This window comes from Musa acuminata, chromosome BXJ3-5 (assembly GCF_036884655.1).
Source record: "Musa acuminata AAA Group cultivar baxijiao chromosome BXJ3-5, Cavendish_Baxijiao_AAA, whole genome shotgun sequence".
Taxonomy (NCBI): domain Eukaryota; kingdom Viridiplantae; phylum Streptophyta; class Magnoliopsida; order Zingiberales; family Musaceae; genus Musa; species Musa acuminata.
The window spans coordinates 10,406,850-10,417,081 of NC_088353.1; the positions used below are offsets into that span (position 1 = coordinate 10,406,850).

The 10,232-nt window shown below is 38.7% G+C and overlaps 2 protein-coding genes across 8 annotated transcripts; one reads left to right on the forward strand and one right to left on the reverse strand.

Annotated features, from left to right (window-relative positions):
- Positions 1-279: 279 nt before the first annotated feature.
- Positions 280-3,048, forward strand: LOC135638889 (uncharacterized protein At4g15970-like). Its single transcript, XM_065152423.1, has 4 exons — positions 280-708; positions 809-1,177; positions 2,147-2,628; positions 2,801-3,048. Exons 1-4 carry the CDS (start codon positions 364-366, stop codon positions 2,847-2,849), a joined length of 1,245 nt encoding a protein of 414 aa, XP_065008495.1. The 5' UTR covers positions 280-363; the 3' UTR covers positions 2,850-3,048.
- Positions 3,049-3,122: 74 nt separating this feature from the next.
- Positions 3,123-6,328, reverse strand: LOC135581452 (probable protein phosphatase 2C 27). Of its 7 annotated transcripts, XM_065152416.1 has the most exons (7): positions 6,124-6,328; positions 5,898-5,965; positions 5,703-5,790; positions 5,358-5,574; positions 5,046-5,240; positions 4,580-4,785; positions 3,123-3,912 (listed from the first exon to the last, which is right to left on the reverse strand). In XM_065152416.1, exons 2-7 carry the CDS (start codon positions 5,953-5,955, stop codon positions 3,354-3,356), a joined length of 1,323 nt encoding a protein of 440 aa, XP_065008488.1. In that variant the 5' UTR covers positions 5,956-5,965; positions 6,124-6,328; the 3' UTR covers positions 3,123-3,353. The 7 variants fall into 7 exon arrangements, with proteins under 7 accessions (XP_065008488.1, XP_065008487.1, XP_065008493.1 ...); XM_065152415.1 differs by having other exon boundaries at positions 5,898-6,328; XM_065152421.1 differs by lacking the exon at positions 5,898-5,965 and having other exon boundaries at positions 6,124-6,326.
- Positions 6,329-10,232: the final 3,904 nt, after the last annotated feature.

The window sequence follows — 10,232 nt, forward strand, 5'->3', positions numbered from 1 at the left end:
TTTTACACCAATTAAAAGTTAGCTCGTATCTAATATCGAATTAATCGGATCAGAGTCACTAATTTGTTTGTGGCGTGTGAGAAATGCCAATGTGACCGAGCCCGGTCGTGGGGCCCTCCTTGGTAGGTCACCAATGATCTGATCGCCGGCAGCAGTCTAATCAAGCCGTCTGTTTGGGCGCGGCAAAGCGAGTCTGGACCGAATCAGATTCACATGGCACGGGCCCAATCGCTTCGCTAACGCAGATTAAGGACCCGACATGGGAGCCTGTTTGGGGAAGCATGGACTTGGGGTGCACTCGTCGACGTTGAGAGCTCAACCAACGTGGAGACACCGACGCGATACCCACAGCATCCGTTGCCAATGAGCGAATCCTTCATGGAGTCTTCCCCGTTCTTTCCAGCTATAAACCGATCGCCAGTGCTTCCGTGGAGGAAGACGCGCTCCTGCTTGTCTGCCCCAGCCGCTGCCATGAAGTCTTCCTCCCCCGCCGCCTCCGTCTTCGGCGGCAACCCGGCGGACGCCATCACCCGCCGCTGCCTCGCCCCGCTCCCCTTCCTCATGGTCGTCGCCCTCTCTCTCATCCTGCTCTACCGCGCAACCACGCCCGCGTTGCCCTTCCCCCAGTCGTCCCTCCGCGTAGACCAAGCGCCTACCGTCGTCGCCGCCGTCTCTTCCGAGCCGCCGCCGAGCTCCTCTCCTCCCCCGGTGAGTCCGTGAAGTACTTTTACTAGCTAGGAAAAAGAAGGAGGAGAAGAAGAAAGATCCCTGGAGCATGAGTATCGTGGTCTCGTTGTGGTGGTTGCAGCAGGAAGGGCAGGACGAGAGGCTGGAGAGAGTGCTGAGGGAGGCGGCCACCGAGGACAAGACGGTGATACTGACCTCCCTGAACGGCTTCTGGTCGGCTCCCGGATCGGTGCTGGATCTGTTCCTCGAGAGCTTCCGCATCGGCGACGGCACGCGCGAGCTGCTGAACCACCTGGTGATCGTCGCGGTGGACGACAGGGCGTACGAGCGGTGCCTCGCGGTGCACCGCCACTGCTTCGATTTTAAGGCCGAGGGGGTGGATTTCTCCGGCGAGAAGGTCTTCAACACGCCCGAGTACTTGGACATGATGTGGGCGAGGCTGGATTTCCTTCGCCTAGTTCTTGAGAAAGGCTACAACTTCATCTTCTCGGTGAGTCCTACCTTCAATTAAATAAAAATCATATATAAATTTTGCTTCCTAAATAGTGATTTTGGTATATGGATTCTAAATGATATTAATGTTCTTTATGCAATATTGACTAAGATTAGCTAGTTTAAATTTTTGCATAAATATTAATGTCATTTTCATGTTTTAAAAGACGGATAGTGGAGAACAATAAGATGAATTGGGGTCAAACATAATAGGTCATTATTTCATGGCCTTTGCTACCTAATCTAGGAAAAAAATATGATTTTTTACCCCCACTTACGTCTCCCGACCGGCAAATGAGAGGCACGTCCGTCCCACATGAGCCCACGTGACATCTCCAATTTCCACGGGGGTAGGAACCATTTGAAGAATGGGAAAGTGTCGGTCTTTCCCATAAAATCATGTCGGTTGATGTTTTTTATTATTTTGAAGAATAATAAAACCATTTGAAGAATGGAAATGTTAAGAATATAATAAATAGGTCATTCATGTCTCATGGAAGGCCATAAGCTTTTTTTAAATGCACTAGTTCTGATTAAAAAAGAAAAAAGATGGTATTTGAAAAAAAAAAACTTATGAATAGAGAAATAAATAAATAAAAATTAATGGATAGTGTCTCCTCTACTAGCTTACGCTCGAAATCATATTGTTCATAAAATTAATTTCTATTTGACGTCCCCAAAAAGTCCTTTTCTGAGTTCGTCATACTAATATCATTTTATTTCATGCAATTTATGAGCTACTCTCCATAGCGTCACATTTACTATGTTTCATGACAATTAATTATTCTATATCAAATACTTGTAAAAGAAAAACCACAATTCTGGGGGCTCAACTGCAAGTCTGGTGGTATCAGATAACAGTTGCGTAGTGTGGTGAGATTAACCACCATTCTCGACAGTCATTGACATGATTTTGGTGATATGGTAACAGAGCATCTGATCAACTCCACTGCTGGTTGCATTGCAGGATGTAGATGTGATGTGGTTCCGGAATCCATTGCCATACTTCTACGCAGATGGAGATTTCCAGATTTCCTGCGACAACTTTTTGGGGGGTCCTACTAATCTCAAGAACTGGCCGAACAACGGATTCAACTACGTGAAGTCCAACCACAGAAGCATCGAGTTCTACAAGTATTGGTACTCGTCGCGATTGAGGTTCCCTGGAGTTCATGAGCAGAACGTGCTTAACATCATCAAGTACGATCCATCTGTGAGGCGAATGGGAGTGGGCATTAAGTTTCTGAGCACCGAGCGCTTCGGTGGGTTTTGCGAGCCAAGCAGAGATCTTAATAAGGTGTGCACTATGCACGCCAACTGCTGTATCGGATTAGGCAAAAAGATCGACGATTTGAGAGCGATGCTCGACGACTGGAGGAAGTTTATGTCACTGCCGCAGGACACAGAGATGAAGAGCAGGTTCTCGTGGAGCATTCCGCAAAGTTGCAGGTAAACGAGCATATTCGTTTCTTGATCGAGTGGCCTTTTGGCTAAGATCAAGTGTTATACGTTAAGCATCTTCTTGATCTCATAAGGTTTTGATGCTAGTTCTCATCAATTTATCAGATTGCTTTTCTTGAGGTGGGGAGATATCTCACTAGAAATATTTTCCTTATTGCAGGTTACCTCCGGGGTTTTTCAGTGACAAGGAACAAAAGCATCATCTGTGACATTTAACATTTTTCATTTCCTTAATTCTTTTCATACATGAACAAAGATTTCAATAATGTAATTTGGTGGGATCACAACATTGTGAAAGGAAGGAATGCAGAAGATTAGTCCTAAACATAATGAGTTAGGGAAGTTTGATATGCTTCAATGCTCAAAGTTAGTTTCAGAAATATAGATAATGTTTTTGTCAGCAACAAAGATTCTCATTGTTCAAATATATAACCTGGTATCTCACAAAAATGCAACCCCTCCATCATGAAATAAGATTCTCAGGGCAGCAAAATCAAAGGAAATAATACTTATAAAGGCAAATTGATTTAAGTTACAGACTCATCAAATGTTATTCATAGAAACTTAAATTTCAAATCTACAAAATTTACCTACAGCCTCATTGAAAATACACCAGCCGACATGATTTATTTGGAAATGGAGGCCAAATATGTCGAGAGCCTCCATTCTTTACAGGCTACAGAATGGAAGAATGGGGAACTAAAAGTTTAGCATCAAATGTTGCCGTCCAGAGCACCCTTTAGGACATGTAGACCTTCTAAGGATATGCTCCTTCGAACTCGAGTCCTCGGGATCTCAATGGGCGGTGGCGGATCTGGAGTAAAGCAGATGACCACGACAGTTAGATTGTCACAAGTGTTCCGCTTCAGCGCTTCTCGCACAAGCTCTCTCGAGCATTTCTCAGGATCATTGTGAAGCATCAGCTCCTTCCTAGTTATCGTCACTGCACATTGACTGCTCATGACATCCCAAAGGCCATCACAGCCTATTACTAAAAACTCATCCTCTTCTGTTAGGATTGCTTCCTGTAACTCTGGTTCAGCGCTAAGGGGGCACGCAGAACCTTTGGAGCCCTTCATGTGCCAGTCACCGAGAGCCCTTGCTACAGATAGCTGACCATTAAGATATCCGTCGTAAACACTGCCACCTAGCTTCTCAATTCTAAGCCGTTCAGCATTGCAGTTAGGTTTATGGTCTCTGGAAAGTTCGATTGCTCTGCCACGCTTCCCTAATACAGCTCGGCAATCACCTGCATTAGCAATGAGCAACGACCTACAAGGGAAAGAAATTAGGAATTTATAACGTACAGGCAACTCGTCGAAGAAAATCAAGTATTCAATTAATATTAACCAGCATATAACAAATCCTAGAGGAGAGCAATAGAAATAAACAATCGAAAGATCTTGCATGTTTCTTGAACACGGAAGTTATACAACATATCAAATTATCCAAGCAAAATTTTCCACCTAAAGACTCTGTAAACTGTCAATTCTCTGACCACAAATTAAATTATGATACAGCACAAAGCATGACAGATCTAATTATGAAGTAACATGGGCAGTAAAGAGTGCCAATATCAAAGGACTTGAAAGAAAATGTCATACAGAACAATTGCATTCAGACCTTAAATATTACAGATTTGATACTGTTGATCTGTCGACATGAGATAATCACGTCTTCGGACAAACTGAAAACTTTGTTGACGATTAAGAATAAATATTAATTTCAAAAGAAAATCTACAATGATAAATTATGCGCTTCCACAGAAAATATATTGGATAACTGCCGTTACATTCAAGGCCTTATAGTGCTTACGTAATGCAGTTCTCGGCTATTGAACAGTAAAATGTTCATAAAGCATTAACATTCAACTACCAACACATCAACTTCATTACATCTTACAGGATAAATACTGTTAGGAAGTAACATCAAACCTTACCTTCCCAAAATAAGGGCAGTAAGTGCTGTAGTTCCAGAAGTGCGATCAAGTGAATGGGAATCAGCAAGCGCATAATCAGCTTTAATAAATGCACTCTTTATGGCCTTCTCCACACTAGACGGGAAATGGCCGTCCTCAATTATGTACTTAAGGATATTATTTCGAACAAAATATGCTGCATCCACACCACCATGTCCATCAAAAACCTGCAAATTCAAACTGCTTAATCTCAGTGACCGCTCAGCAGATCACTAACTGTAACAGGGTCCAAAATATTGACACCATTAATTGCAATCACCAAAAAGGGGGTTACAACAGCAATATAGACCATCAAATGCTAAGAACAATATCTGAAAGATCAAGAGGTCAACAAAATGCTAAGCAGCAGAGCACATTATGGCCAAATACGAGACCATGTAACAATCACGAAATGAGAAGAATTGAACTCCACATAAGTGAATCTCACTCCATAAAAAGCACCAGGAGATGGGAAACTGGGGGAAGCTCTAAGATGTTCGACAAGATTATCTATGCAGATGTGCTCATCCTCCATGTGTGACTTGGGCCCGATCTCTGAACAGCTTCCCGACCGGAACACAGGCAAGAATCCAGTCTGCCTTTCCTGTGGAGAAATCAAAGCAAGAGTCCCCAAATCCAAACCCTGGAAAAATTAGGCAATTGGGTCATGATCATTAAAAATATGGCGATGGAATTGCCAGGTTCAAATAGACAGGCTCATAAAGGAAAAATAAAAACACACTAATCTAGCCAAACGGACCAGCCGTGCAGTGCTCACGGAATGCCGAATGACCGAGAGGTGTCGAGGGGGTTTCCTGACTCTCGCATCCTTCACGCTCTCCGAGGACTCAGGATCTTCGTTGCCACCACCGGTTGAAGATCCATTAGCCTTGCTTCCGTGCATTCCGTCCAACATCATCAATGGGGGTGAGGATTCGGTGCCGGGTAACCTGATCCCTTCCGAGCCATTAATGCAACTGTCTAGAAATAGAAGCAATGATTCAAAGTGACCTTTCAAGCGGTGGTACCGTTTCGCAATCTAGTACCTCTCCGCCACCGTGTGATATCAAATATGTCGAGATCCAATCGGAACAAAGGTAATCACCTCAGAAAAAGTTGCTCCTTTTCAAATAACAGCCCTCTAAAAATTGAACTTTCCTTTTCCAAGAAGAGGTTCCAGCTCCAAATGTCAACTGCGAAGGAATGGAAGCAAGCAATTGTGAAGCAATTAAAATCCCTCTACAATGTCAAACTTAATCAAAATCAGCAAAAAAATGTAAATAAAATCCCCTAACAGCACCAAATCTCCTAAAGAGAACCACCATAGATTGGATGCTTGCCACCGAATTCGTCGACATTATACAAAACCTAAACAAACTCAACAAAATCCCAACTTTAGCAATGGCAACACCACTTATCAACGGATCTAAGCAGGAAAACCAAGGAAATCTACAGAAATCACAACAACAGATCACGATTCTCCCTAAAAGAATAGAAAACCGTATAAGAAGGTCTTCAAGACAGACCCCAGATCAATCAATCTAAAGAACAGGTGCTTCCACGATATTCCACATGATTCATGGATCGGAGGTCATTGCCTTGTGTTCTTCTTGAACTCGACGAAGTTTTCCAGGAGCAGAAAAATGGCACAAAATAATCGGCAAAAGATAGAAGAGGGAAAGGGAAGAGGAAAAGGAGTTGGGAAAGCTTTTATATGGGTAGCATCGAGGACCGGCAATCGGAGGGTACCCGGTCGCGGCACCATCTCGATGGAAAGAGGAGGAAGGATCGGGCGAGGGACACGTGTCGACAAACAGTAGCCCCCATGGGGGTTGACTCGGATGACGGTTTTGGGGGCGACACGGATTAGGTACTGAAGATAATTCTAGACCGTCCGATTACTGTTACGTTTGGGTTTTGGACGGCAGCGGTTGCTCCAGCAATAACGTTGGCGAAATTTAATTGTCGACTCACCCACCCGTGGGGCTTGTGGTGGACCCCTTGTTCCATCATCACAATTCACACCCCTTGTGGTGGTCAAGCGGGTATATGACTGACGGGTTCGATCATTTTTGGGAATATGCTTCGACGATCACAAAAATAGTTTCATCAATTTAGAATCGAAGTCTCAGGAGAATTAGTCTGATGAATATAAGAAATTTAGTCATACTATTAAGAAATAATATGAATAAAAAAAAACAAACATCAATGATAAAAGAAAATGTGGAGCAATAAAAAAAAAAAAAAAATCAATTAACATGTAGTCCCGTTATTGTTGTTTCTTAATAAGATTTAGTATGCCAATAACAGAAGATGATAGATTTATCAGAATAAAAATAAGGTAAGTAAAAAAGGCCTAAATATAAAAAACATAGTTATAGCAATGAATAAAAAATAATTAACTAAATAACCTGAATAACATTGTAGTCCCTAAATTGTACCTGTATTCGTATTCGTATAGTTAAACCCAGAAGACTATTAGAGAGTTTAAGACTCTATCCCATGATTTTCTACTCATACATTCATTATTATCACCATTGTTACTGTCAACGTTTCAATCAGCACATCGTGGAACGTGCTACGATGATTATCGAACAACAAAGTTATCGTTATGATGCATAAGATGATCATAAATTTAGAATAAGTCTTTGAAGAATTAGTTGAGAGGTTTAGTCAATCATATGATATAAAAAAAATTTAGATTAAGATGATAGTTTATAATAATGTTTGTTCGTCAATTATTTTTCAAAAAAAATATTAAAAATATATAACAAAACAGCATTCATTGATGTTAAATGGATTGTAGTGATTGGCAAAAGAAAAATCACAGAGTAAAACGTTTTAAGAAAAACATTGGTGAGAGCAACAAGTTTTTGTTAACTGTGAGATCATTAGAGTACACATATAAATTCATCTGTTCTGATATAGTATGTTAAACTCGAGTGGAACAAATAGAGTCTTGATCAAATCAGTGTCATATATTGCAGAAAATATTTGCATGAGAAGTCCACTTCTCTTCGGAACTCTGAAACATGTCGAAGCCCTCTTTTATTTCTACTCCTCTTGTCTTATCCTCATCAACCTCTAAGTCGGTCTTAATCGAGATCGAGGATCATCGATCTTCGATCAAAGGTAGAAGATCCAAGGTCACCACCGTGACTCCACCTTCTAAGAAGCACTATAAGTTCAATTTCAAACATCGATCTTTACGTGGAAATTATGGCTAAGGAGAGGAGGTTGGACATCGTCGAAAGCATGTTACTCAAAGTCCTCTCGTGGGTCATAACGGTTGTATGTCATCAATGTTATATTATTTTTCATGTACTATGACATTATTAGTTTTTTCTAATATAGTCCATAATGACTCTTATAATTTATCTTATCAATGTAGTCATGTTATTACATTCAACTATAATATACATAAACATAAATATAAATAAAATAACAGAAATAAATAATTTTAATTAAGTAAGAAAAAAAAATCAATAATAACATCCACCTAAACGTACATCACTGTATTTTTCATAGCTTGCTCACAAGCCCCGTTCTAAGAACTTGTTCTTTAAATATTTTATATTGTAAAGCTTTGAAAAATGGATCAACAATCATCATAGTAGTACTCAGATTCTCAATTGACACTCATTGTTTTTGGACTCTTTCTTTAACCACCAAGTACTTTATCTTGATGTGCTTGGAACCACTAGAATACTTGTTATTCTTAAAGAAAAAACTGTTGTGACATTATCATAAAATATTTTTAGCGGCCTGATAATTGAGTTGACCACACCGAGATTAAATTTCGTAACCATAAAGCTTGATTTGAGGTTTCAAAGTATGCTACAAATTCAGCTTCTATTGTTGATGATGTAATAAGTGATTGCTTTGTACTTTTCCAAGAAATTATCCCACCAGCTAACATGAATATATATATATATATATATATATATATATATCCATTCAAGTTGACTTCCTGAAGTGGACTTCCTACTATCGAGTTAATTTACAAAATCAACATATGAATATCCCATCACTTCAAGTTGATATGATCTCATGTATATGAAAATATAATCTTTTGTCCCCTACAAATATCTTATTATTTTCTTTGAAGCTTTCTAATATTCTATTCTTGGATTGTTCAAGTATCTATTTAGCATTGCAACTTCAAAATTGATATATAGTCTTGTATATATTTGAGCATATAATGAACTTTCAATTACGCACCCATAAGGAATATTCTTTATTTGACTCCTTTCTAAGTCATTTTTCAAGCATTAGTTTTGGCTGAATTTTTTACCTCTAGTAATAAGTGTGTCATTGGTTGAACAAAACTACATATTAAATATCTCCAAGACATGATTAATATATTATTTTTGAGACAATAATAATAATCCTTGAGATCTATCCCTAAATATCTCAATGCTAATAATATAGACTGCCTCATTTATATCAACTATAATAAAGTTCTTACTAAGAAATATTTTGGTTTCGTGCAGTAAACCAAGATCACTACTCATAAATAAAATATCATCTACATATAATACCAATTAATAAACTTGCTCCTAATTACCTTTATATATATATATATGCACTAATCAATAGTATTTTTCTTAAATCCTAAGGAAATAATGGTATCATGAAACTTTATATACCATTGTTTGAAAACTTATTTAAGGTCATAAATGGATTTCTTAAGTTTATAAGCCTAACTTTCTTTTCCATTTTCTATGAATTTCTTTAGTTGTTCCATATAGATTTTCTTATCCAGATCCTGATTTAGAAATATTATTTTCATATCCATCTAGTGTAACTCAAGATCATAATGAGCTACTAATGCTATGACGATTCTCAACAAGTTCTTTCTAGAAACTGGAGAAAAAATCTCATTGTAGTCAATGATTTCTTTCTGAGAAAAACCTTTAACCACAAGTCTGGCTTTATATCGTTCGATTTTGCCTACTGAGTTATTATTTTTCTTCAAGACCCATTTATAACCGACTCTTTTATAATTATTGGGGAATTCAACGAGTTCTCAAACATCATTCTGGATCATTAATTTTAACTCTTCTTTCATTGCATCAGAGAATCATTACTTTCTATAGCTTGTGAAAATGATAAGGAGTCACTTTTTATTCCTATATCATAATCTGATTCTTGTAGATATATCATATAATTATTAGAAATGACATGTTTCCTTTTCCTTTGAGATTTTCTCAAAGTTGCCAATTGTGATTGTTCTACCAGATCGTCAATGGTGACATCAACATTATGTGAGAATTCATCGATGTTATTTTGTTGTTCACCCTCGTTAATTCTCTCATTGATTTGAGGAACAATAATTTCTAGAATAGGAGATGGCACAAGAGAATTAACCTGAATCTCCTCAATATCAAAATTGACCTTTTGAAAATTTTCACTCCCATTGATTTCACTATTTTCTAGGAATCTTACATTATTAGATTATACTATTCTCATACTATGATTAGGATAATAAAATATGTATCCCTTAGATTTTTTTAGATAATTAATAAAATATTCAAAAGTAGTTCTCGGATCCAATTTCTTTTCATGTGGATTAAATACTCTTATCTCTATAGGACACGCCCAAATATGTAAATATCACAAACTGGACTTCCTA

What these genes read in the sequence shown, in the direction of transcription:
- LOC135638889 (XM_065152423.1), top strand. Translation starts at nt 364, where the DNA reads ATGAGCGAATCCTTCATGGAGTCTTCCCCGTTCTTTCCAGCTATAAAC. An exon ending in CGAGCTCCTCTCCTCCCCCG is followed by an intron (nt 709 to 808) that starts GTGAGTCCGTGA and finishes TGGTGGTTGCAG; the next exon opens with CAGGAAGGGCAGGACGAGAG. An exon ending in GCTACAACTTCATCTTCTCG is followed by an intron (nt 1,178 to 2,146) that starts GTGAGTCCTACC and finishes GTTGCATTGCAG; the next exon opens with GATGTAGATGTGATGTGGTT.
- LOC135581452 (XM_065152416.1), bottom strand. Translation starts at nt 5,955, where the DNA reads ATGTCGACGAATTCGGTGGCAAGCATCCAATCTATGGTGGTTCTCTTT. An exon ending in CCGTGAGCACTGCACGGCTG is followed by an intron (nt 5,241 to 5,357) that starts GTCCGTTTGGCT and finishes TAATTTTTCCAG; the next exon opens with GGTTTGGATTTGGGGACTCT. An exon ending in ACTGCCCTTATTTTGGGAAG is followed by an intron (nt 3,913 to 4,579) that starts GTAAGGTTTGAT and finishes TTTCCCTTGTAG; the next exon opens with GTCGTTGCTCATTGCTAATG.